This window comes from Myotis yumanensis, unplaced genomic scaffold (genome assembly GCF_028538775.1).
Source record: "Myotis yumanensis isolate MYYU_CA2020_CCGP unplaced genomic scaffold, mMyoYum1.0.hap1 SCAF_10, whole genome shotgun sequence".
NCBI lineage: Eukaryota > Metazoa > Chordata > Mammalia > Chiroptera > Vespertilionidae > Myotis > Myotis yumanensis.
This window is the reverse complement of record NW_027223761.1, coordinates 5844358-5871147: the sequence shown is the minus strand read 5'-3', so window position 1 is coordinate 5871147 and position 26790 is coordinate 5844358. Positions and strand designations below refer to the sequence as shown.

Below are 26790 nucleotides of genomic sequence, written 5' to 3'. Positions count from 1 at the left end.
CCACGTGCGGGTGCGCACGTACAGTGCGATTGAAACTTTGTGGCCCATGTGCAGAAGTCAGTATTTTGTAGAAGAGCCAGACTCAAGGGGCCAAAGAGCCGCATGTGGCTTGCGAGCCATGGTTTGCCGAGCCGCAGTTTGCCGACCACTGCACTATTTGATTGTGGGCTTTTAAAATCTTTGCAAATCCAGAGCAGCCCAGAACTGTGAGATGTGAAAATACCAGTTCCAAAAAACGAGGTGGGGCCCCAGGAGACCTCACGCTCTTCACTAGGGATAAGGGCCAGCAGGAACCATTTCCATGTCCTGATCTCCTTTTGTCTAAGAAAGATCACAAGGGTGGGAGGACATCTTCTCAAATCAGAGAGAGAAATGAAGAGCCACGCTGAGAAAGCGGGGAGACAGTGTGGCAGGGGAGGAGCTCTCTGCACCTGCCTGTTGCAGCAAGCCAAGGGAAGACGCAGCCATGTGACACCTGCTCCCTCCTTTCCAGACTTCCTGGAATCTGGAGGAATACTAGTGAGGCGGGGGGGGGGGGGGGGGGGGGGGGGGTGTCCCAGCTTCAACCCCCGGGAGGCAGTGGGGTCCACTCCAGCTTCCCAAATAATTTTAGATGGCGCATAGTGAATTCTGGGAAGGATAGAGGGCGCCCTCCAGTGGCCAGAAAAGAGCATAGCTAGAGACAGACCATTTGTCACAGCTATGATATCAAGGGACTCAAGTCCTGTGTACTGGCAGGCGGGGGGGCCTACCACCTGGCAGAGGCTCAGCAGAACTGGGAGGCCACAGAAGGTGGACCCTGAGGACTGGCGTGAAGTGGAGATCATGCCCAGATGGTCCCCTTGAGGCTGGCTGCTTAGAACATAATGCTGCCATTCTTAGAATTTTCTATGCATTTAGACCCAGTAAGTAACACATCGATACTCAGAGCTTCCTGGATATGACTCCTTTTGCTTCCCTGGCATTGAAAGATGCTGTCACCAACTTTGTTTGTTTGAAATTTAGATTTTTTTTATATCCCTCTCTTGGCTGTGAGGCCAGAGTGGGCAGCGATCGGCAGCTCCATGATGATGTGAGTCATACCGTCACCCAGGCTACAGGCCACGGTCTGGGGCCTCCAACACGATTATTGGAGCAGCTCCAGTGGCAAATGGGGACTGACTGGACCAGCCAGAAGGGAGGCTGTGTAAGGTATGAGAAAGGGCCAGTGAATATGCCTAGGGTCAGCCATCCCCCAAGATCCCTCAAGACATCTAGAATCTGGGCCGAGCAGAGAAGAGGGACAGTGGGAGCTGGCCCTCACCTGCCCCTTCGCCCAGAAGCTAGGAGAGTCCTCAAGGAGACTATGCAAAAAGATACGAGCTGATCTGGAAGGGAAATGTGAACATCCCGTACATGGAAACCTGAGTTTCAGCCATGCTTCTGTGGTATGGCCTGGCCCCGGCAGATCAGCTCTGTCCCCTCGGGGCTCCCTCTCTTGGCAAGTCTGTCTTGTGGCCCAGTCACACCAAATGAACCAAAGATCAGTACCACTGACACCAAAGAAGTCCATGACGTGTTCCGTGTGTTTTCAAAATCCACTGGTATAGAGATTCTCCCTTGACTACACAGGAGGGGACAGAAGAGACCCTTATTCTCAGTGGTCTGTCTGACCCTAAAGATGGAAACAAGCTACTTCTTAGACTTCTCTTCAGAATATCATTTCTCATTCCTTGTATGGGGCTGTCCTGTGCACTGTGGGATGTCAGCAGCATCCTGGTCTCTACCCACTAAATGCCAGGAGCACCCCCACTCCCAGCTGTGAGAACCTAAAATGCCTCAGACACTGCCAGATGTCTGGGGGAGAACGCCCCCGGATGAGAACCACTGTCTAGATGAGTCTGCTGTGTGCGTGTGCGCACGCGTGCATGCGTGTGGCGAGGACAGGCAGGTGGGGGGAATGGGTGGGGTAGAGAGGAGAGACAGTCAGTACTCACGCCAATGAAGGGGATAAACTTCTGATACGAGTCTTCATCAGGGCTGTTGGGAGAGACAAGAGAGCTCCACAGTTACTGTGTGGAGAGCTTTTCACGTCTTATGGCAGCGTTCAGGGATCCAAACATGACTACATGACATCTTCCCATCAGGTTCCAGGATGGCACGAGGAGCCACAAAATGGAGGCAAAAGACCCGATTCTGCACACTAGACCGCCTGCTCCCACTTCTGAGTGTCAGTCCCTGGGATGGGCTTCTCTGTACTGAGGACGCCCAGATGGGTGTGGAGGCCCAGGGCAAGGGAGCACGGGCCTGAATGGGAGGCAGCAAAAACACTGACTCTCTCTATCTTTCACATTTTCCTGGGTTCCTACACCGGGAAATGGTAGGAAGGAAAATGTGAAAAAGCAAAGAAGATTCAAGATTGACCTAAGCCACCCCAGCTGTAAGAAATGCCCCAAAGAGAAACTTACAACTTATGCCTGCAGGTCAGCATGGCTTCAGCCACAGGAAGCTGGTGTGTCACACCCGCGCTGTTGATGTACTGCATCACTCGCCCCACTACGTCCAGTTGCTCTGCAGAAAAGCCAGGAGATAACACCGATGGAGTTTAGTAGGCAGCCCCGACAACCCGCTTAGAGAGACCCACGGGAAGACCTGGGAGTAGAGGAAGAAAAAGGGTTCCAAAGACCTGATGTTTTGTTTTGTTTGTAAATCTATATATATAAAAGGCTACTATGTAAAGTGTCCCTTTGGGAATTCAACCGGGAGACTGTGAATTAGATAGCTCTCTATGACATGTGCTGACCACCAGGGGGTGGTGCAGAATGAAGGAAGGCCCCAATCGGCCCTGATCACCCACCAGGCCTAGGGACCCTACAGGTGCAAGATTTCGTGCACTGGGCCTCTACTTAAATATATTTTAATTGATTTCAGAGAGGAAGAGAGAGGGAGAGGTAAAACATCAATGATGAAAGAGAATCATTGATGAGCTGCCTCCTGTACGCCCTCTACTGGGGATCGAGCCTGCAACCCAGGCATGTGCCCTTGACCAGAATCAAACCCAGGACACTTCAGTCCATAGGCTGACATTCTATCTGCTGAGCCAAACCGGCCAGGGCTGATGGTTCTGACTAAATGCACAATAGACCAAAGCACTGTCCTTTCTCTTCCAACCCGTCTTGCTCTTGCTCTTTCCCAGGCTAACCATGCTCCAGCCTCCATCTTTGCTCATACCAACCTCGTAACCCAAAGAATCCCCTCTTCTCTAGTAATCTGTGCCCATCACTTCCTTCAAGGTCTGAGGAAGCATTTGCCATCTCAGCCTCGCAGACCTCCACCTCGCTCCAATCCCTGCCACCTTACTCTGCATTTCAGGATAATATGACTGGTGTGTTATTCATGTATCAACAGATAGCTCAGGAGCTATTTTCTGCTTATATCTCATCTGTACAATTAGCATGCTCCCCCTCCCCCCAGTACCCCATGGCCCTCCTTATTTTTAGATGTACAGGAGCAGAACAAATGGCAAGAGACTAAAATCATCCAGGGTGGAAGGGCTGCACTTAACAGGCCTCCTCTTAATATAACTAAAAAGACAAACCTGAAGCGAGTGAGAGTTAGAGCCACAGGGGTAGTAAAGCATACTCTCCAGCCTCCGTCAGCCAAGACCGGCCCTCTCTGAACCAGGCGGCATTCCGTCTCAATTCCTTACAGGGGGTTGTTACCTGACACTGGGGGCTCCGAGCGACTGAACAGGTCTCTCCAGCCAGAATCAAGGAAGGTGCTGCTATATCTACTGTCGACTGAGCCCAAGTATTTGGCCACAGGGTGAGAACCTGGTGGGTGGAGAGAAGGTGAGCTGATTAGCGGACAGGATGTCGGCATGGCCTTTGGTCCCCGATTGTCCCTCCCTTGACCCAACCCACCACCCTGCTTCATGAGTGGGATCTGGCCTCTTTACCGAGGGGAATGATGAGAAAGCGCATGTAGCCAAGCCAATCGGAGGTCTTGTTGGCCAATGACTTGACGAAGAACCGGAGGATGGAGCTCAGGTAGGTCTGGCTGCCCAGTGCTGCCACCTTCACCGGCCGCGGCATGGAGGAGTTGCAGTTGCAGCTGGGGAGCAAGGGGACAGTCACCACCACTTTCCGGAGGTTTGCAGCAGCCTGCTCAGAGGAAGGCTCCAAGCTCAGACTTGACTGATCTCAACAACCCACAGGGGAGAAACAAACCAACAAACAAAATAGTACAGAGAGAGGCAATAAACCAGTGCTTTTGAAATTAGGGAGACGTCCCGGATCAGAGAGGACGGGCCACAGTGGACATGACCCCAGATGTCGGATGCCCGAAGTCTCCTTCCCCCAGCAGGGACCCTGAGCCCCTGGGAGGTCCTAGGAGGGAAAGCTCTGACTCTGAATGCCAAGCAGCTCGGCACAGTTAGGGGTTGGAGTAAAGGGTCTCTGTAAAACCCTGGGTTCTCTCTTCCTGGCTTCTTCACCCTGGGCTTAAGAGGATGAGGCAGGTCAAGTGTGGCAGGCATCCAGGATGGGAGACAGGGAAGGCAGGAGAATGACATTTCCCTCTGGGGCCAGTAGGGACATCAGAGCACCACGCCTGCCACTGCCTGACCATGCACCAACGTGAACTCTCGGTCTGACAAGGCCAGGAGGTACTGTCACCACTTGGGAGTCGGGGTGGGAGGATGAGGTCAGAGGAACCCCAAAGGCAGGAGAGGAGCCATGCCCTTACTAGCGCTGGATACGGGTGAGCAGGGCAGACAGTACAGCCTGGACCTCCACGGTGGAGCAGGTGCACACGACAGGCTTCCGCTGGTCCTGGAGCAGCTCCGCCACATACTGGGGTGGAGGAAAGGCGCAGAGACACTGGTAAGGCCACAGGGCAGAGACTCTGCTCCCCCACAGGCGCCAAGCTGCAGGGTCCTGTCCTCTGTCCTTCAGACCACTGAGGAAGAGGGATTTGGGCATTGGGGCCTAACTGGGTGGGCAGTGGTGAGTGGGAACAGGCAGGGTTGGGGGGTGTCACTTTGCCCCTTCTGAACCACCTTCACGGACTATGGCCAACCACTGGATTTTACAACACTTTGCACTCCTCAAGGTACCTTCCTTCGCGATGCTCTCTGACACACACAACCCCCCTGGAAGAAGGTAGGACAGGTGATATTGTTGCCTTTTTTACAGATGAGGAAGCTGAGGTACCGAAAGTTAGTACTTAAGGTCCCATAGGCTGGAAACGGACAGAAATAGGACTAGAACCCAGAGCCTGGGCTTGGTTCAGGGTAGGAGGAGCCTGAGGTATGGGGTTATTTTCCTATTCTTCCAAGCCCTGCCTCTCATACACACCCCTGGGTGTCTCTTGCTCTCCAGAACCTTCCCTCCCCAGCCCTGTGGTCTTCAGTGCTGTACCTGGCCCTGCCAATCAGTGGTGTTCACAAGGATGACATTTTCTGGGAGGGCTGGGTCTGACACCAGGATCTGGTTCAGTTGGTCATATACCACCTTTCTTGGAATCTGCAGAGACAAAAGTGTCTGTGAGGCAGTCCCCAGGGAGCTTGAGAGTGGCGCTGGGTGGGCTAGTGAGAATTCGTGGAGCAGGGGTATTTGGAGACACTAGGACTTTATGGAGGAGACACAGTATCACACTGGCCAGACCAAAAAGGAGAGGAGGACAAAGAATAAGCAGAGTCCTCAGAGAACACTCGCATCCACAGGCACAGACCACAGCAGCCTCCTGTCAGGGAGGGCAGACCGCGAGATGCAGCAGGCATCCCACCACGGGAGCAGGACAGGCAGTGGAAGGACCAGGAGAGGAGGGGGGATGGGGAGCAGGTGCTCAACAGAAGCGAATGAGGGCACCGGGGAGAGGATTAATGAGTGGCAGTGAGTGCTGTGCGGGGAGCCCTGCTGCCACAGGAATGAGGCATCTCAGGACCAGTGATTAACCAGAAAGACAACACGGCGCCCCAGGCGCTGGGCTATTCTGGTCTCTGGTTCATTTCCAGCTAGGTAAAACGCCAAACGCAGGAAGCCTCACTGACATAACTTCCAATATTTATCAGGTAAATAAGCAGGCTTGCTGCTAACTCCAGAACAGGAGCTGCGTGAGGGGTCAGTTTAGAGCAAGTCCTTCCCAACCCCTGGAACCACTGGCCTTCCAAAGGAAAGCATGGTCCCCAAGGCCCAGTTCCTGTGTGCTTCCCAGTTTCGCTTAGGCCTTTCAATCAAAATGCTTTACTCCCGTTGATTTGGCAGCTTGAAATTAGAATAAAGGGCCCACAACAGGACTGAAGGTATCAGAGCTCAGGCTGGTGATGTCCAGTGAGATTCTGATGGCTGCCATCTTCTAGAATGAGTCACCGCACAAGCTAACGTCTGACGGAGGCAGAGGAGGCCAAACAAACCAGAGGGGTGGGACTGCCACCTGGGCCGAAGGCAGGCTGGGTCAATGCTGACTCTTCTTGCCCCCTCCCCTGCTCCCTGAAAACAGCCTGGAAGCCAATTCCACACTAGCAGTAATACAAGTGTGCTGGACTTCTCTAGTTAGGTCTGTTTTCAAGACTTTTATTTAGAACATTTCTAAGTAGTCCTCCTTTCCTCTCAGCTAACTGCCCAGGAAGACGACAAAACAGAAACCATGGCCCAGCGGTGCTCGGGGGTACCTGCGTGCTGTGGCCCAGGTCAGGGGACCGCTCGCTGTCGGAGCTGTTGGTCCTCTCACTCAGGGGCTTGGAGAGCTGCCGCTCCTTCAGGGGTGTGCTCCTCTTCTGCCGGGGAGTGTGCCCCCCTTCCACTTTGCTGCCAGACATGTGACAAGGAGGAGGTGAGACAGCCCCTCTGACCCCAAGCCAATGCCAGCCCACTCTTCCCGGGCCCCGAGCCTCTGCTAAGTGTGGTCGCAGCCTTGTACCATCTGTTTGGCCTCCTTTATTCTGCACCCTCCGACCCCCCGTTTTCAGAGTTTCTTCCCCTCATGAGTACCTGGGCGAGGCAGAGCCTTGGAGATCCGTTTTGCTGGACTTCATGGGAGTTTTGACTTTCTCTGGCACAATCAGACTTGTACTCCCATCTCCAAACATGTCCTGGTCAGTGATCTCCTGCCATGGAGGAAAGGAAGCAGCGAGGGTTACTGCTCACTAGGAGCCTCTCGGGGTCCTGCCAGGGCCCATCACCACCATGAGGACAGTCAGTCATTCCCTCTTTTTCTTTTTCTTTTTTTTTTTTTTGAGATGGAGTTACATTTATTATTACGCGCGGGTGCTGGGGTCCATCCCCAGCAGGTCCAGGGCTCCCCAAAGGTGTGGACGGAGTCAGCGAAGAAGGAATGACATGGAGGCTGCGTTCAGTTGATCAGCATAGCAAGGTTCTCCCGCCAGATTCTGTAGCCATATTCTCTCGCTAGGTTCTCTTGAATTGTTCTGTCTAGGTTCTTCAGCCAGGTTCTTTCACTAGGTTCTGTTGCTAGGTTCTGTTTCTAGGTTCTCTCCATTCCCTCTTTTTCTAAAACCCCCACCTCAGCTGGTGAGAACACTGTGGCTGTATGACTGAGTGCACCCACTGTGCTGGACAGCCCTGCTATGCAGTCTGTCCCCTATAGTTATGAACTATTTGTCAACACACAAACCTGAACTGAGGTTCTAGCTTCTCTAGGTGGGAAGGAGAGAGTTTTAATCAGGAAGTAACATTATTAAATTTCATTTTTAAATGACCACTGTGCAGTATGGGCCAAAGTGGACAACAGTGAAAGCTGGGTTATTCAGATTACTGGTCAATACAAAGTGCATGTTGTATAGTAAGTTTTAAATTAATCCTGAATCAAGCCTAATGTTTCACACACCAGGATCTTGAATGCAGTTTTAGTTACAAAAGGAAGTGTAGCCTAAAACAATTCCTTCTTAGCCTCCACTAAACTACCAGGTCTCACTGTGAGGCTGATGCAAAGCACCCCCAGATGGTACTTGGTAAAGTGCTCTGCTCCCTCCCACCAGGTCCAGCCTCCATCCCTCCCTGGATGAACTGCAGCTTATCCTGCGAGGCCTAGCTCAGATGTCCTCCCCTAGCCGGAGTCACTCTGTCCCTCAGCCTCTACATGGGGTATGCACGGGTTGGCTTTTCTCCTGCAGGGCTGCATCTCGAAGGCAGAGACGTGTTCTCATATTTGCATCTTCAGTAGATGCTAAGCCCAGATACCCAGTATATGTGTGTGGAATTCAATGTTTAATTGAATTGTGTACCCCAGTCAGATCATTCCATTTCATTAGGGCTTGGTCTGCTCTCCTGGGCAGCTTTAGCATCTCTCAGAGCAAGGAGTTGACCAGAATTCTTTGGAGATTTAATGGCATGGCTGCCTAGCCATACATAGTAAGAGCAACAGGGGAGGAAGGTATTTTTTTTTTAGGGGAAGATACTGGTCATCATCTCTCAGAAATAAATGAGGGCGACAGTGAGAAATTATCCAAATTAGCATTTGCTCAGCTATAATTAAAGGGCAAAATGGGGATATTTCTGGTCCACTAATTGGTGAAATAACCTGGTCTCCTGGTTACAATCCATGGGTAAGGATTTCAGGAGGAAGAAAACACAGGACATTCACAAGTCCACAGATTTAGGTAAAATTCCCATGGTGTTCCTAAGGGTCTTTTTGCCTTTGTTTCTAAAGATACAAAAACTATTTTAAACAGCTGAAATGGGAGGCTGAACCATACATACCAGGGTGTCTGTTTCAGTCAAGCTGTCATCTTGATTTTTAATCCAAGCAGATTTGACTTTTTCTAGAGCAGCCAATTCCATCTGTAAAAAAATATGATGATTAGTCATCACCAATCCAAATGATCACCACCAACTTGTTTCCTAGGTACCTTAGAAACGTAAACATTTCACTTAATCTAAAGATCTAATGCAACCTTTGGGATCTTCATCTTATAACCATTTTATGAAGAGGTTATTTTGGTGAGAACTAAGCCAGAGGTCATTTTTGTATCACTAAATCAACACAGTGAGACATGGAACCCAGAGTTTCTGACTCTCACAAGATGTCACCAAGGAAGAGAAGCTCGAAGTTAGGGGGCTTTGCTGTGGGGCCCATAAAGTCTTTCCCTGGACTCAGTAAAGCCCCTCGCCCAGGAGGAACATATGGGGCCCCTTCTGCTTGTCCGAAATTGCGAGAAGAAAGGAGGATCTTATAGTTCAGGTCCTTGATTTTGAGAGTGAAGACATCCATAGTAGCCAAATGCTTTTGCTTGGTGTTAAACATCTAGAAAACCCTCAAACAGAACATACCAAACAAAGACAACCAATGGTAAGCCTTTTAGGTGTGAACTAATTATCCCTTTGTTCCCAACTCTTAGCATTTCTCATAAATACTAAAAATTTATTTTGCCAATACAGATATGCAGCAGGATTTTCATATTTGCTAGTATTGCTTCTGGTTATGCATGTACCAATGTCAACGTCATGAGCAGTTAAGAGTTATGGGACACAGAAAAGGTATTTAAAAAACAAAAAACAAAAACAACTGTTATAAGAGTTATTTGAGGCAAACTGACGACAATGCTGGCAGCAAGATCTCAAATGCTCCAGAAAAAAGGTATTGGCCTCAGTGAATCTCCAATTCTTGTGGGTAAGCAGGAAGTCAGAAAAGATCAAGGATATCCTACTTCCTCCTAATCACCTCAAGTCCTTCCTCTGAGTAAATTAGAATATTGATAAATACCAGATTAATAGGCTCAAGGGGTCATTTGTCAAACTAATGAACAAGGATCACAGAAGTAGGCCCCTGTGCCCTGGCTGGAAGGCTCGCTTGGTTGGAGCATCATCCTGTACACCAAAAAGTTTGTGGGTTCGATTTCTAGTCAGGGCACATACCTACATTGTGGGTTTGATCCCGTCGGGGTGGGTTGGGAGGAAACCTATTGATGTTTCTCTCTCACATCAATGTTTCTCTCTTTCCCTTTCTATCTAAAAGAAAAAAAAATCAATAAAAACATCCTCAGGTGAGAATTAAAAAATAAGAAGAAGGCGCCTGAGTCATACTCTGAACCAGGGTTTCTCCATCTGGGTACTGCTGACATTGGGGCAGGTCTTCCCTGAGGTTGGGCTGTCCTGGGTACTGCAGGCTGTTTAGCAGCACCTTTGGCCCCTGCCCACTAGACCCCAGTAGCAGCCCCTTATCCCCACCCTGCCTCCTGCTGTGACAACCAAAAATGTCTGCAGTCATTGCCAAATGTCCCTTGGGAGATCAAAGTCATCCCTGGTTGAGAACCACTGCACTAAGCCATCTGCAAGACTAACCCAACATACTTTAAACAGACCCTGCGACCCCAGATTTTGAGATGGTTTGGTTCAGAGCCATACACAATCAGCTGCCTCCAGATTGCACAGCTAGGTCATTTACACACTGTGTAATAACCAATGTTAACAGAGTAGAATCATGGCAAAGTTCTGGTCAGACTTAAGAATGAAGAGGATTTCACTCAATTTTGGGTCTCAGTGTGACAAATGATGGGTGATAACACCATTCTGCTGGAAGGTTCTTTTTGTTTAATATATTTTTTAAAAATTGATTTCAGAAAGGAAGGGAGAGGGAGAGAGAGATGGAAACAACAATGATGAGAGAGAATCATTGATCAGTTGTCTCCTGTATGCCCCCACCAGGGATCGAGCACACAACCCGGGCATGTGCCCCTGACAAGAATCAAACCCAGGACCCTTCAGTCCGCAGGCTGATGCTCTATCCATTGAGCCAAACCAGACAGGGCTGCTGGAAGGTTTTAAAGTAGCATGCCCTGCAGCCACAGCATGTTTCCACAGCAAAGCTGGCATACCCGACATCTTTAAGTTGGTTTTGGGTTGAAGGGCACCTGTCAGCTATTTACTGACTCTCCTGGATGTCCCTGGCAACCCACTAGGAGCAAACTCCAACTCTCTGAGTTTCTATTCCTGCTCCCATAAATACTAAGGGCTTTTCTCTCCGCAGGACCCTGGGACCCTGGGACCCTGGCAGTGCAAGAGCCGTGTCTATCTGATTGTGTGGCACTGGAGGCAGATGCTAGTAGTCTGAAGCACTGTGCCCGTGGGGCGATGCTGGCTGCTGCAGAGGTGCACAGGCTCCTGTGTGTGGGTGGGAGGTGTACGGGGGAGGTTTTGGCTATCACTGTGAGGAAGTACTAATCTCCACCACCACCATGTACAGTGCATGGAAGCAGCAGTCTTTAGCAGCAGGCAGTCCTGGCTGGAGGGCTACATCTCCTGGCTGCCCCGGCAGCAGCACTGGCAGGGCCTATTGTCATCAGCTTGCACAGCAAATGTCGCTGCTGTGTGTGCAAGTCTTGGGAAAAATCAACAACTGTAATAATTTGTATTAGCAGAAATTCCTTCTGGTTCTAGTGATAAATGAAATCCTCTAAAATTTGGGGAACAAAAAGAAAGATTAAGAAAAATAAATAAATGGCAATGATAGGATATCAGGGAGCAAGGACAAAAGGGGCAGCATATGCAGTCCTGCCTACGGACCACAAGCTCAGTATTTTTTCCTAATACACTTACAAGTTCTCCGTGTAAGAGCACAGCCTCGCTCTGTCCTTCCTTCCCAAAGCGCCTTTCATACAAAAGAATTCCAAAGTTCCACACCCACATCAAAACATATGGGGCTCTTCAGAATAGAAACATCACAGAGAATCATCAAAGGGAGTTTGAAATCTAGCCAAGAAAACCAGAATTTGAAGGACTCACTAAGAAGACATCTAGCTTCTATTAGTTGCAGTATATCAATCCGTCCATCAACCAGACACCACGCTAGAGGTTCTACCTGCATCCTCTCACTGTATCTTCACACTGCCTTGTAAGGCAGGCGCTTTATAGAGCTACACCACTGAGGAACGAAGGTGTGGCAACTGCCCGAGTAGTCAGGGGACTGGTGAAGTCAAGATTCAAACTCAGTCTGACTCCAGAGCACATGTTCTCAACCCAGCCCTATCCTGCCCCAAATAAACGTTTTGCCTAAACAGGGACCCTTAGGCCATTATATTGTAAACACTGCTACTCAGTTGACTTTTGAGCAACCTAGACTCCTATGTCAGCACCTTTTCCTTAAGAATAAGGCCCCCGTGGCTCAGAGCACTAAGGAGATTTTTCTAAATGTTGTAAGCCATATAACAAGACTAAAGGAAAGCTTATACACATATCCCAACAACCCAGAAACACTGTCATTAGTAGAAAAGAGTTCTCTTACTGACTAAATACCAACGGTCCTTAGCATTTACTGAGCGGTCACCCTTTAGGTGCTATGTAGTGCTCCAGGCACTGCCTCAGTTAATCATTTAATTGCATTTCGTTACAGCAGAGCCCTATTCTGCATTCCTAGGACACTGAAAGGTCTTCCCTCGGCAGGTCCCAGGTTTCTCTCTCGAAGAGTCATCCCTTATATTTATATTTAAGATGGAATCTGGCTCTAGTGGCCAAGATCTGTCCACGTGGACAGTGACGGTTCAGGAGGGCCATCCAGCAGCCCCGGGAGAAAAAGCAGCCACCTCCTGAACATAAACAGTAAAGTGAGACCGCCTCAGCTCCAGATCACATGAGCCTGGGCTGGAGAGTTGCTGAGGGCATAGCGTCTGCAAGTGGCAGGCCCGAAGTTTCTTTGTGGCAGGATTCTCAGTGATTCCCGGGGCTGGCTGCTTTTCCTTCCCATTTCCTCACTAACGCCACCTGGTGTCACCATTCTAGGGCCAGACTGCTTGCTGTGCCTGTACCAGGAAGAGGGATTAGGTGGAAGACAGCCCCACCTGGAGGCAGCAGGCAGTAAGGCAGCACACCAGCTGCCCCACTAGCTAGCTTTTCAGGGGGTGGGGCACCGCACATGCTTCATATTATTTCCCCACAATTAATATCTATTTGCAGGATGAATTTTGTGTTCCTTCTCTTAAAGCAGCAAGAATAGGAAGACTCAGAAGATTCAGTTTCTTTGACCTAAGACAAGACATTGGGCTTTCTAAAATCATGCACGTCTTCTTGCCTTTAGTTGTAAACGAAGGGGAGAACAACTTCCCAGGACCTGAGATAGATACAGCACCAACCTGGGTCCCTGCCTCTGATCCTCTACTGGGAGAACCTTCCCAAGCAGGAACAGAGCACAGTCCAGGGTGATGCTGGGCTCCTGGGGTGGGTGCTACAGCAGCCAGCACCTTTCTCCTCTTGTCATCAGGCAAAAAGGGAAGCTGCCCACTAAATTTTAAATTATTTGAAAGCACTGCCCCCTTTACAAATAAACCTACATATGTTCCATGTCTCCTGAATAGAACTGTGGGCTTCCGGCCCACTTTGCACCTGTTCTTTCTCCAGCCTGGAATGCCGAATCAATTCCATTTGCTGGACGCCATGCTCCCAGCTACCATGCAACAGACAATGAGGGAGGGGTTTTGAGGCACTGTGTGCTCTGGGAGGGAAGGCTCCAACTGAGGGTGGGATCAGACCAAAAAGAACACCCAACCGGCTCCAGCAATGCCCTCAGACAGCTAAGCTCCCAGCGAGGACTGAGATGACAACCGAGGTTGAAACAAAGAGGAGATGCTCTTCTGAGGTCACAAAATGAGCCAAGAGCAGAGGGCCCAGAGTGTTAAGCCCAACACTCCCCAGGTCCATCTCCCCTTCCCCATAGCCATTGGTCTTGCTCACAGGGCTGGTAGTGTCTTTGCCGAGGCTGCCCTTGCTGTTGAGGCTGCCAATCTCCGTCTGTGAGCTGGACTGCGACATCCCCTCAAAGAAGGGCCTGTGGTGAGGAAGCACAGCCAGGTCAGTGGCCAGCAGGGCCCAGAACAGCTGCTCCTGGGGAGCTGGGGAGAGTTGGTGCTCAAGAAAGATCAATGACCTGGCTTCAAGGACACCTGGTGAGGAAGGACACAGCAGAGGCTGGACAAGTAGGGACCTGGACTGAAGGACTTTTGTCCGTTAGAAGCAAACACAATGATCTTTATCCAGATAGCTGGAGGTTCAACAAGAATGAAGAACCGAGATTGCCTGGTAATGGGGGGAAGTGAGGGAGGGTCTAGGAAGGAGAGGCATGGGGAGACAATTTGCTAGAGGAGGTGGGGCCTCACTTAAGCTTGGGCTTTGGAGTGCTAAGGATGCTCTCCGTCTCCTCCATTTCAGGGCCACTGTCGCTGGGGTTGTACATCTCCAGACTATCATACAGTTCATCCAAGTCCTCCTCCACCTCACGAATCTGCTCCCGGGATACGTGTTCCAGCCCAAAGCCCACCTGCAGGGAAAAAAGGTCTTTAGTTTAGGGTAACCCCTATTTACAATTATGGTGGACGTGCAACTCCTTCCTCCTGGACAGGTACCGCTGGCCTCCCTAGCTGGTCCCTATTAAGGGACAGGCCATAGCTCCACCCTCATCGGGGTAGTCTTGATGTCCTTGCTGTGCTCCAACCCTGACAGCAGGGTGTGGGGAGGCCACCTCCCCCCTTCAATGCCTCCCACACTCCGCACTGTGAACCTGGTGTCAGGAAAAGTGGCAGTGCTGGCATCTCTCTCCCAAGGAACGGGCACAAGAAAACCCAGAAGCCATCACCCAGTGACACCTGGTATCAGGCCGGCCAGAGCCCAGGGAGAGACTGTTCCCCTTTCAATGGCCAATTCTTGGTTACTCAAGGTTTGAGCATTGAGGACACCCCTGCCTCACAGCTATTGTTCACGATGTCCCCCTTGGAATGGGCGGGAAAGGGAACCTACAACAACAACTGGATTTACTGGCTGATCCCCTGTACCAGAGGCTGGGTATTAAGTAATGGCTGGGTGTAACCCTGCTGCCCCATCTCCAAATACCAAGAAGCCTTCGGCGCTACATGTGAAGTCTTTCTCTTTTCAAGTAGCTTAAAGCCCTTCTTTAGCTACCTTCTGGCTTGGGGGTCCTGGAATCTTGACTCCCAGTGGCAATGAAGAGTGCACCCCAGGAATGACAGTGCAACTCAGGGAGATTTACTCACCATCAACCTTGAGAGTAAGGGGTCGTACCTCATCTGAAACTTTAAACCGCTTCAAGAGGGCCACAAACTTCTGTTTGATGTTAGGTTGCTGTAGGGACAAATGGCACAACAGTTCTTAAACAACACCCACTTGCAATCAAGTCAACAGAGGGATCAAGAGCCCATTTTGTGAGAAACTGTGGGAGGACACAAAGGTGGGAAGAGACAGCTTCTACCCTCTGGCACCTCAAACCTATGACTAATTCCAGGGCACAGCACTGGTCCCTGGTGCTGTGGGCACAGGTGCAAGGAGGAGGTCTCAGGGTCCCCAGGGCCCTGCACCACACTCGCACTGGTAACATCACATGTGCACCTGCGCTCATTACTCTCTCTTGTCCTTCAGATCCATGGTGCCGACCACCTGCACGTACACAGGCATCTCAAATTCAGCATTTCCAAAACAGGAACTCACTGTCTTCTCCTTATATTCCCTACCCTGGTTACTGATGTCACCATTCATCCAATTGCCCAACTCTAAACCTGGAGTCTCTCCCCTCTCCTTTCTGCCCCCAGCCCTGTGTTCCTTAACTGCTACCCTCTCTCCATCTGCAACACACAGCTTTCCTCCAGGCCTTTCTCCTCGCCTCCCTGGGATCACTGCATCAGCCTTCAGCAGGCACCTGCCCATGTCCAGCCACTTTCCAGTCTGTCCCCTCCAAAATCCAGTGACCATTCCAAATGCAGATCTAATCATGTTACTCTCCGACCTGGAGGTCTTAGTGGGCCCGTACTGCCTAGGGGACAGAGATTAAGTGTCAAACCAATGTCTGCCCTGAGGGCTAGTTCTGTCTGTCTCTAGCCTCATGTCACCCTTCAACCCTTCAACCCCTCAACCCCATATTCAAGTGGAAACTAACTGCTTACAGTTCTGCGAAGAGCTGGGCCTCTCTACTGGTATCTTCTGCTTTGACCGAACACCCAAATCCACTTGGCAAAGTTCTATTTATCCTGAGAAACCCACATCTCAGCTTCTCCTCCCTGGAGCCCTCCTGCTCAGAGTTGGTCACATTTGCCTCTGGCCACCTCTATCCCTTACACAAAGCTCTATCCTCTGGCACCATCCCACTGAGCAGTTTAGGTGTGTTTGTGTCACTAGACACTGTGAGCTCCTTGATGGCATGGACTGGCCCTCCTTATCTCTCTGTCCTCAACTCTGGGCACAATGCCTACCTTGTGGCCATAAGTACTTCCTGCCTGAATGACAGTCTCACTATTAGGGGATGGAAAAGACCAACTTGCAAATAAGACTGAGCTATGCCTTCAAGAAAGGGCAGGACTTCCAAAGGAGGAAAGGTCATTCACAGCAGAGAGAAAACCTGAGTTCACAGTGACAGAGTATAAGACACCTCAAGAGAACAGCAGGTCGATTTGTGTCTAGAACAAAATGTTCTTGGAAGGGGGAGAATCAAGCATGTGCACAAAAGGAGACAGAAACTAAAGAACAATTACCACGCCTCTGGAAATCTGACTGAAGTGCCTGAAGCTAATAACAAAGGCCTGTGGGGGAGTGGATGGTGTTAAGAGGAGCACTGAACCCTGGCCCTGTAGCAGGGAAGCTATGGCGACCACAGAAGAGGTGGTTTCTAAAGCTCCAGGGGGCACCCTGTGGGAAGAAAATAGGGCCTCTGTGGTTACAGAGCAGGAAAAGGGGAAGCCTAGCAGAAGGAACTACATCAGAGAGCCACCCTCTAGCCTCGCCCACTCTCAGAGGACAGTGGCTCTGGTGACGTGCCCCCCGCTACTTTGGAGAGCCAATCAAGGACCAGCCAGGAGGACTATGAAACCGGTTCACTCTCTCTAGTCATTATTCTGCAGGGGAGCCAAGGCCACAGTCTTGAGGCCTCACATGGAAGTGGTACCTCAGGAGGATTGGAGATGACAGTGTCGTTCTGGGTGGAATGCCAGGCTCAGATACCTCAACCCATCTGGAAGGTCTGGCCCACATTTATGTCACCCCTGAAGGTGATGGGAATCTCTGCTCCTGGGATCCCTAGACTAGGTCTGCACTGAAGAGAATCAGGAAGCCTCTGGGGGAAAATGAAACTGAAATTCTCTTCTAACAAACTCCTAACACTTTTGCTGCTCCCACCTTTTCGCACAGGAACTCCATCATCAAAGTTAATCTAGAAATTCAGATATTAAGTGTTTCAGGACTCTAATTTCACCAAAAATAGTGACTCCTGAGGAAATCTTATGCAGGAGATATATAATTTGTCTCTAAGGTTATGGACCCATTAAGGTAGGAACTGTACCCAATGCAATTAAACCTTTTCAAGTCCACAGTTCTAAGTACTAGCCAATTAGTTCTGGGTAAATCCAACAAATGACTAAAAACGGTGATACTCCTAGAGAGGACTGGCTTTCTCCATGAAGTGGACAGTACATAATGTGAACCAGCCATCCCCTGGGAGGGGAGGTGGGGTGTCTGCGATGTTCTGCTCCTGGAGGAAGCATTACCTGTTCCAAAATTTCAAACAACAGTTCTCAACCTTTTTTCTATCCTAAGACAACTGTTACAACCATGATTCTTACTTAGGTGGTGGAGGAGGCAGTGCACAGGGGTATATCAGAACCTTGAGGGGGTGGTCATGTTCAGGCTTTAAAACCTTGAGTAGACCCTCTCAGCCCCCCGCCATCAATTGAAAATCTCAGCTCAAACATTCCCCAGACCTTGGAGGCTCACCCTTGTGATGGCAGAGGTTGAGGTGAGTTTCCTCCGGGTCTTCTTTACTTTCCGTAGATCCTCATCTTCATAGAACAGGTCCTAGGTTGGGAGAGGATAAAATGAGGTTGGGAAACCCCAGGAAGTCTGGCCTTGCTTCTCAGACACTGCCTGTGAGGGGCTGTGGAAAGTTACCTGCCCGTGCAGTGGGTCATCACTGCCTTCCTGTTCTGAAGAGAAACTCTCTTCCTCTTCCTCAGAATAATTGTCAATATCAGGAGAACGATCTGGAAACAGACACCTCAGTAAGAAAACCTCACAATGGGAAGGTCTGGCCCACGAGACTGGCGGAATCATGGCTCTCCGAGGATGGAAATATGGCAGGTGTGGAGGAGGGCCACAGCCATGGTAGGCCATGTTATATTTTCAGGGATCTCTAAACTTCTCCTTCCTAGGAACATTTTAGGCGCTATCTCATTCAACTTCCCCACATGGAGATCGGTGATGGGCTCCTTCTTGAGCCACAGGGTCTCCAGACACTGCAAACATCTTACCAGACAGCTTGGATTTGATTCCTTCATGGTCAATGGGCTGGCTGGACAGGGAGTAGATCTTTATTTCTGCCACAGGCACCGAGACGTCCTTCACGTTGCTGTGCAGGCCCAGCACCAGTGCGCCTTCGTTAGGGTGCTGCATCACCTGAGGTCACAGCGGCAATGGAAACGCCTGACTGCGGAGGGGTCCGCAGAGGTGTCCATTTCCATAAACCCAAGTGGATATGCAAGCCAACGGGAATGGCATTCTGATAATACATTTCCTTTCTCACTATCTTCCAATGCACGGCTGCTCTCCTATTCCTGTCAAGGGCTTATTTTAAAACGGTCTCTGGAAGTGCCAACTACCAGTCAGACCATGTGCTTAAAGCTAAAAATCAGGGCCTGAGATTGAAAATGGCTGCCAAAGTCTAGGACAACATTCTAGCTTAGGTTCTTCACAGAGAAACTAGTTCTCCAGGCTGGGTGGGGCCGGCCTGCAGGTGGTGGTCACCTCACAATGAGGAAAAGGACCTACAGTACAGGAGAAAACGAAAGCTGGGAATGCGGCATCCAGATCCCTGCACTGCCCCCCGTCCCTCGTATTGATACCAAACTTGAAGAGGACAGAAAGATGGCCGGGACTATCCCACATGTTCTATTTATTATGGCCACATTTTCCCCTATTTAATGCACTAAATTACAGAAATAAGTTTGAGAACTGATTTGTGGCCCCCTTCTGCTTCCCCTCCGCCAGAGCTGAGAGGATCTGCCTGGCATGGAGGGGAACTGCACAAGTGAGCAAGCACACCAAGGATCATAGGAGCCTGTTTCTCACTGCTGGAGAGGTAATCAGAAATATGAAAAGGCTAGAATAAGGCCTATGGTGCTGGATTGGAATTGATTGGAATGTAGGCTTATGATCAGATAGGTAGATGTAGATGGGATACATATGTGCATATGCATATATGTACATACATTTCCTGCCTCTGTTTAGAAGCGGTGATACCCCAGCTGGGAAAATGAGCACTCCTAGTACCCATATCTTGGTTTCTAAATGCCATATTCCACTAAAAGGAACCAGGCTCTTCAGAGGATCAGTTCATTCCAAGGCTGCTTCAGGAAAAGTACAAGATGAGCTTAATACTTTATATTAGAAAGTAAAGAAGTATGTGAAGAATAAAAAAGGATAGCCTGGCCGGTGTGGCTCAGTGGTTGAGCATTGACCTATGAACCAGGAGGTCACAGTTTGATTCCCAGTTGGGGCACATGCCCGGGTTGCCGGCTTGATCCCCAGTGTGGAGTGTGTAGGAAGTAGCTGATCGATGATTCTCATCATTGATGCTTCTATCTCTCTCTCCCTCTCCCTTCCTCTCTGAAATCAATACAAATATATATTTTTTAAAAAAAGGATATAGGGCCGAAACCGGTTTGGCTCAGTGGATAGAGCGTCGGCCTGCGGACTGAAGGGTCCCAGGTTCGATTCCGGTCAAGGGCATGTACTTGGGTTGCGAGCACATCCCCAGTAGGAGATGTGCAGGAGGCGGCTGATCGATGTTTCTCTCTCATCGATGTTTCTAACTCTCTCTCTCCCTTCCTCTCTGTAAAAAATCAATAAAACATATTAAAAAAAAAAAAAAAAAAGGATATAGGAGCTAGCTAGAAGGGGCTTCCACTGGCCAAATTTGAAATAATTTGAGCATCAAAGTAAATAACGATAGTAGCAGATTAGACTTCACCATAAAGCAGGAACCCATGTCCATTACTGATTCAAATAAATAAATGGGGAAGGAAGGAAAGCTCCATCTTATAACAGAAAGCCAACTAATAATACAGAAGGAATGGTGGGGTTAGAAATTCACTCTCTGCAACTTTCAATGCAGTACTGATTCAGGCAAGAATCACAGATGCTCAAACTAGTTGGTGAAAAAGATTGATCCATAGTCTCAAAATATTTCCCTATAAAATATTTTCTAAATTTGTAAGTACGGAATACTTACTAGCTTTATATTGGAAATCTTGGCAGACACCATTTTAATCAAGCAATAAAAGTTAACATCACCAGTAATGGGACAAATCACTAGAGGAACATAGCATTAATTCTATGGTAATACTGCCAAAAAATACATAATCTGAACCTAATCTTCAGAAAACATCAGACAAATCCAAATGAGGAGCATGGAATGCCCTTAAAAAATGTTAAGGGCATGAAAGACATGGCCTGTTGTAGTTGAAGGAGACTAAAGAGACATGACAACCAAATGCAACACATAATCCTAGGTTTAATCCTGGGCCTAGAAAGGATGTTACTGAAGCATCGGAATGGGGACTGTGAGTTAGATGATAACCTTGTATCAGTGACATTGTCCTGATCTTCATGAAGGTGTGGTGTTCACATAACTTAGGACATTAACATAGAGCAATATTAATGTGCAATGGGGCATCATGTCTGCAACTTACTCTCAAAGGTTCAGAAAAGAAAATATGCATAAATATATACATAGAGGAAAATAAGGCAAATGTGGTAATATGTTAACACTGGAGAATCTGGGTAAAGGGTATATGAGAATTCCTTTTATATTCTTACAACTTTTCTGTAAGTTTGAAATTTTTTTAAGTTAAAGAAAGAACTTGATGTGTAGGAGAAAGTACTTGAAAAAAGCCGAAACCGGTTTGGCTCAGTGGATAGAGCGTCGGCCTGCGGACTGAAAGGTCCCAGGTTCGATTCCGGTCAGGAGCATGTACCTGGGTTGCGGGCACATCCCCAGTAGGAGATGTGCAGGAGGCAGATGATCGATGTTTCTCTCTCTTCGATGTTTCTGGCTCTCTATCTCTCTCCCTGCCTCTCTGTAAAAAATCAATAAAATATATTTTTAAAAAAACAGAAAAAAAAGAAAAAAGAGGTATAGCCTGCATTTCCAATATAAGAATTAACTTATCAAATGAAACACCTGCCAGCAGGCTGGGAAAATCATTTGCTGGGCTTTCATGGCTGGGCCTGGTGTGTCTCTCAGACAATGGTTTAAAGGCCGACCGTCAGGAGACTGTGCTCCTCTCACCTCTGCCATGTTGATGAGTCCCACAGCCAGGGTCTTATAGCCCAAGATAGTCCGGTTCTTGTAACGCTTTCTCCTTTGCAGCATGATCTGCAGTTTGTTGGCATCTCGCTTCAGGAAGTGAGGGTACTGCCAAGTACAAAATAGAGTCAAGCATGATTAATGAGCAACTGGGTCCTTGGTGGGATCGGTCCTGCTAGAGGGCACACATCTTTCTGTGCTTCCCCATCTCCTGTCTGTTCACAGGGGAGTGATGGGGTGAAGGAAGTGTCACTGAATTGTTGCTGGGGGTCTGATTCTGCTTGGTGTCTGGCTTCCACTCTGCAGCTCTGCAGTGCAAAAGAACAAAAATAGACCAAAGAGAAGACCACTTGATGAAAAAGGGGTCAATTCATTAAGAAGACTTACTCCCACATGTGTATATACCTAATAACAGAGCTTCAAAATGCATGACCATGCAAAACCTGTGCCTCACTTAGGGCCTTCACAGTTTGTACTTACAGTTCCTTCTGCCCCCCGTCATCCTGTGACTGGCGGTTTCCTAATATCCAGCTCTCAGCTCAAATACTTCCTCCTCCTCCTCCTCCCACCACCCAATCCTTCTCTAGCCCATTACCCAGTTTCCTCTCCTTCACTGTCCTCTCCTCATTGGAAATTATCTTGTTCTCTGATGACTATCTTGCCTGTCTTTTTCACTGCCTAGTCTGCACTGTCTACAGCAGTGTCTGGCAGAGAGCACATATTCAGTAAACTGCCTCTTTCCTTGCCATATGCTCAGGTGTTTTCTCCATGCATTCAATTTGGCCTACTGGGATTATGATGAAAGACAGACATAAGGAGGAGAAGGGAATGGATGGAGATTACAAGATGAGGGCAAAATGGTCGTGTGCTGAGGTCACTACGAGGTGATGGGGCAGAGCGTGGTAGGACAGGTGAGCTCACAGCCTTATCTAAGGAAAGGAAAGAGAAGAATGAGACACGGTATATTTTTCAGCAGCCCATCTGGGTTTTGGCATCTTTATTGTGCGTGGCTGGCTAAGTGACTGCTTTGGCCCTCCAGGCTAGCCATGGGAGCTCTGGGTGACTTTAATCCATTCCTGCTACGGCTAGTTCACTGGGTGACTTTCATTCATGAGGCTATGTCTGCTCTTGGATAAAACGGTTTCCTGATTAGAGGGCTGTCTAGGGACTAGGACTGGACATGGCATATTAGTGAGCAGATTCTCACCTGAAGGGAGAAGGTTAATTGGAGTTCTGTTTCCACCAGTCCACTGGATGGAAGGATGATCTCATTGGAGCGAAGAATCCTTTTTGAACCCTGAAACCAAGAAAAAACTAAGTCAAAGCCGTGTCACTAAAAATCGGACTAAAAGAAATACTATGTTTGCAAACAACTTTAAAAAACTCTACACTCTTATCAGTCTTTGTTGTATTAGAATTAAGGTATACTGTATGTTGTTACTGTACTGTATGTTTACAAAGGGTTTTCACATTAAAATGGTTTGTTATTGCATTTGAGGTTTCCCAATACTCTGGAGGAAGAGGCAAGCAGGTACCAGTCCCCCAGGGTGTGGAGTGACTTCTCCACGCTCGCCTTAGCCTGCCTCTTCCTCTCTAATTGACACTTCAGCAGCACTGTCCTTTCGGTGTGTTTTTTTCTCTTCTCAGATGCTCTTTCAGGCTTCTGTACACAGCAAACCAACTTGTCTTTCAGGTCTCAGTCCACCTATATTTTTTTTTCCAGGAAACTTTCCTTTTAGCCCTCCCTCCCCCTCCAACTTCAACTGTATTAGACACTGCAGTGTTTTTAGCTCTAAAAAAATAATATAGTTACGCAGGAGGATCTGAGGAATGCCAGTAAATTTCTATAAACGATTTTTTTTAAGTTGAGGTCTGATCTGAACACAGTGAAGTGCCCAGACTGATGAGTGGACAGATGCACACACTGTGTAACCCACATCCGTATCAAGATGTAGAACACTTCTATTGCTCTGGAAAATCCCTCTGAACCTTCCCAATCTTGCACCCCTCCCAGAGGCAGGTACTGCTCTGATTTCCTTCACAAAAGATTAGCTTGGTCTGTTCTAAAATTTCACAGAAATGCAACCATCAGTATACACTATTCTGCAAGGGCTTCTTCTGCCCAACATAATGCATTTAAGGTCAATACAGGTTGTTGCGTGTACCATTCATTCCTTTTTATAACTAAGTAGAATTCTGTTCTAGGAACATTGGTACCACACTTTGTTTCCGCATTCTCCTGCTGCCGAATATTCACATTTGGGTTGTTTCTAGTTTGGGGTATTACGGCTTAAGCTACTGTTCTTGTACAAGTCTGTGGGGACGTGTGTTTTGCTTTTTCTTGGCAACGTTTAAGAGAGGAATTGCTGGGTCTCAGGGAGATGCATGTTTAACTTTATGAGAAACCGCCAGACTGAGTTCCACTCCGGCAGCTCCACAGCTTCATTAGCACTCGGTAAAGTTGATTCGTGGATTCTAATGGATGCGCTCAGTGGAATATCACAGGTTGGAATTTGCATCTCCCTGGCAAGTAACAACATTGAGAACGTTTTCATTAGTTTATTGCTCATTTGTGAATTTCCACTTATGAAGTACGTATTTCATCAAATGTCTTTGCCCAGGTTGCTTATCTTGTCATTAAGTTGTAAGTTTTTAAACTTATACATGACATTGTCAGATATACGTACTGTAAATATTTTGCCTATTCATTTTCTTAATAATAATTTGATGAATTATTTAATTCTGATCTAGTCAACTTTATTTATTTTTTTCCTTATGCTCAATGCATTCTGGGTCCCAGCTGAGAAATCTTTGCCTACTCCAAGGTTGTGAAGTTATTCTGCTGTATCGGAGCAGATATTCTGCTATTTTTTCCTTTAGAAATTAAAATTTTTATTTTTTACTTTTAGGTTTCTTATCCATTGCTAACTTTTAAAAATAAAATGCATTTTACAATATTTTGTAATTAGAATAGCATTATACCAATTAAAATAATAAAGGACGCCCTAACCAGTTTGGCTCAGTGGATAGAGCGTCAGCCTGCGGACTCAAGGGTCCCAGGTTCGATTCTGGTCAAGGGCATGTACCTTGGTTGCGGGCACATCCCCGTTGTGGGGTGTGCAGGAGGCAGCCGATCAATGTTTCTCTCTCGTCGATGTTTCTAACTCTCTATCCCTCTCCCTTCCTCTCTGTAAAAAATCAATAAAAAAATAATAAAGGAAACTGCTTTATCTGTTAGACAATGCTTTTTGTAGAAACCTCTATTACAAACAAGAATCTTGACAAAGTTTTCACCTGAGTTTATTTAGGCTTTTAAGAAATCTCTGTAAAATGAATCTCAGAAATGCTGAGATAAGCCAAAATGTGGTTTACATATATTTCTGCCAGGGGTAGAAGACATCTGGCATGATCTGGAGGTATTTCTAGTTGTTAGAACTGGTGTGTGTGCGCCTGAAGACCCTGCTTCCTGGTAGCCCTCTCAGATGGTGGCTGCTCTTCTCCCACAACCCACCTACCACTGGGCATGGAGGTGGCGCAGGTATCCTCTTGCTCATCACCAGCTACAGAACGTTCTCCCTTCCACCTCCCTAAAAACTCCCCCTTTGAACTGATGTCATAAGACTATATTATCCTCTATTCCTTGCTGTTGCTGTCACCTAGAACTGCCAGTCATTCCTGCTCATGTCGTGATTGTGGCTCCTCACTCACTGTTTCTCTCCCCAACACTACTCCAGTCATAACTCTATGATTTCAATATACACATATGATCTTTCCAACAGCCTGACCGCTAAATCCCAAGTTCTTCTCTTCCAATGATCTTGTCCTCAAACGTGTCCTAGTCACTCACTATCTCACTCACTCCCTCACTCACTCACATGATCATATTATAAGCAATACTTAATCTCAGTTTTATGCATCCCACTCACTCTCTATTGGCACTTCCTATCTTTTCAGCTCATTCTCTCTAGTTTGTCAACAATGATAATCCTTCAAACTCACCAAAGCCTACAATCCATTGATCCTCCCATCCATTCATTCCCCGTCATGTCTCTGTTGTTCCTGCTTTCCTCGTTACCCAGCTTCCATGCCATCATCAATCTTTATAAGCATGTCCTTGCCCATGCCCTTAACTCCTTTGCCTGCTATTGTTCTGAGTACTCATTTGGTAAATTACAACCCTGTTTAATTCCAACTGCACCAGCTGAACATGCCTGGAGAGAATCCTATAATCAGGCTAACTGTTCTGACTTTAAATTTATGACCCCGAATTTTCATGCTGCCCTGCAATCACACTGCATTCTCCCAAGTCCTTCCATTTTCTAAGCCAATAACCTTGATTCCTGAGAAAACTGAAAACCAGGAAAAGAGCTCCCACAGCTCCCGCCACACCCACCCACTTCCTGACCACCTTTGTACTCACACCCTCCTCCCTCCTGGGACACAGATGAACCCCTGCTCCTGTCCTGTCAATCGTCCTCCTTGGATCTCATCCCTTCTCACCTACTCAGACTGTTCTAGCCATTCTTTCCTCGCCTACATAATCAACTTTCTTCTCTATTCTGAATCATTTCCCTTAACAATAACATGCCATTATTTCTTTTTTTTTTTAAGTCCTCTCTTGTCCCCACATGCCCTGCTGACTACCACCCCTACCTCACTTTCCTTTTATAGCAAACTCAAGAGTTGTCTATTTTTGCTGTCTTGAAGGCTTCTCCCATTTCCTCTTGAATGCATCCCAGTCAGCCTTCCTATACCACCATTCCACCAAAACTGCCACTGACAAGGTCTCGGTTAACCTCCACTGGAGGAACTGACGCTCTGTTCTCACCTTCCTGAACCTATCTGCAGCTTTGACAGAGCCCATCACCCTCTGCGTCAGCAACACTTCCTTTACTTGGCTTCCAGAACGCCACTCGCCTGGATTTCCTCTTACCCTCTTGCTGCTCTTTCTTGGTTTCAGGTCCTTCTTCCCCATGACTTTTTAATATTGGGGTGCCTGGCACCTCAATCCTTAGACCTGTCCTCTCCTTTATATGCACTCCACTCCCGATGATCTCATCTAACTTATGGTCTCAAATACGTCAATGACTCTCCAAATGACTTCTCTCCCCCACATCTCTCTCCTGAACTCTAAACTCATACATTCGACTCTCTTTTCGATATCTCCTCCTGGATGTTTAATAGGCATCTCAAACATAATATGATAACCTGAAATTTGGACTTTCCCTCCAAACTGGTTGCACCACAGTCTTCCCCATCTTGCCTAGTGGCATTTTCACCCTACCAGTTGCTTACTCAAAAATTCCGCCACCTCTTCAGAATCACTGTTGTAGCCTATTAACTGGGCCTCCTGGCTCCTCTTTCAGTCTACTCTCCACACAGCAGCCAGAGTGGTCTTATCACTTTTCTGTTCAAGCGAATCAGTTCAAGCAAAACCCTCCAATTCACACAGAATGAAAGCCAGAGACCTTGCAATAATCTGCACACATCCTCTCCCTCTCCCTG

General features: G+C 48.0%; 1 protein-coding gene across 1 annotated transcript in view; it reads right to left on the bottom strand.

The window, feature by feature from the left end:
• The window catches only part of PACS1 (phosphofurin acidic cluster sorting protein 1), a 100797-nt gene that overhangs the window by 5902 nt on the left and 68105 nt on the right, over positions 1-26790 (bottom strand). Inside the window, exons 3-19 of the mRNA XM_070427561.1 lie at positions 22493-22582; positions 21268-21393; positions 18230-18374; positions 17871-17962; positions 17697-17777; positions 15003-15062; positions 14084-14244; positions 13662-13755; positions 8700-8780; positions 6972-7087; positions 6653-6788; positions 5400-5504; positions 4726-4832; positions 3938-4092; positions 3702-3812; positions 2448-2550; positions 1977-2019 (exon numbers count right to left, since the gene is read on the bottom strand). Coding sequence (XP_070283662.1) covers positions 1977-2019; positions 2448-2550; positions 3702-3812; positions 3938-4092; positions 4726-4832; positions 5400-5504; positions 6653-6788; positions 6972-7087; positions 8700-8780; positions 13662-13755; positions 14084-14244; positions 15003-15062; positions 17697-17777; positions 17871-17962; positions 18230-18374; positions 21268-21393; positions 22493-22582 — 1806 coding nt within the window. The remainder of the gene's footprint in view (positions 1-1976; positions 2020-2447; positions 2551-3701; positions 3813-3937; positions 4093-4725; positions 4833-5399; positions 5505-6652; positions 6789-6971; positions 7088-8699; positions 8781-13661; positions 13756-14083; positions 14245-15002; positions 15063-17696; positions 17778-17870; positions 17963-18229; positions 18375-21267; positions 21394-22492; positions 22583-26790) is intronic.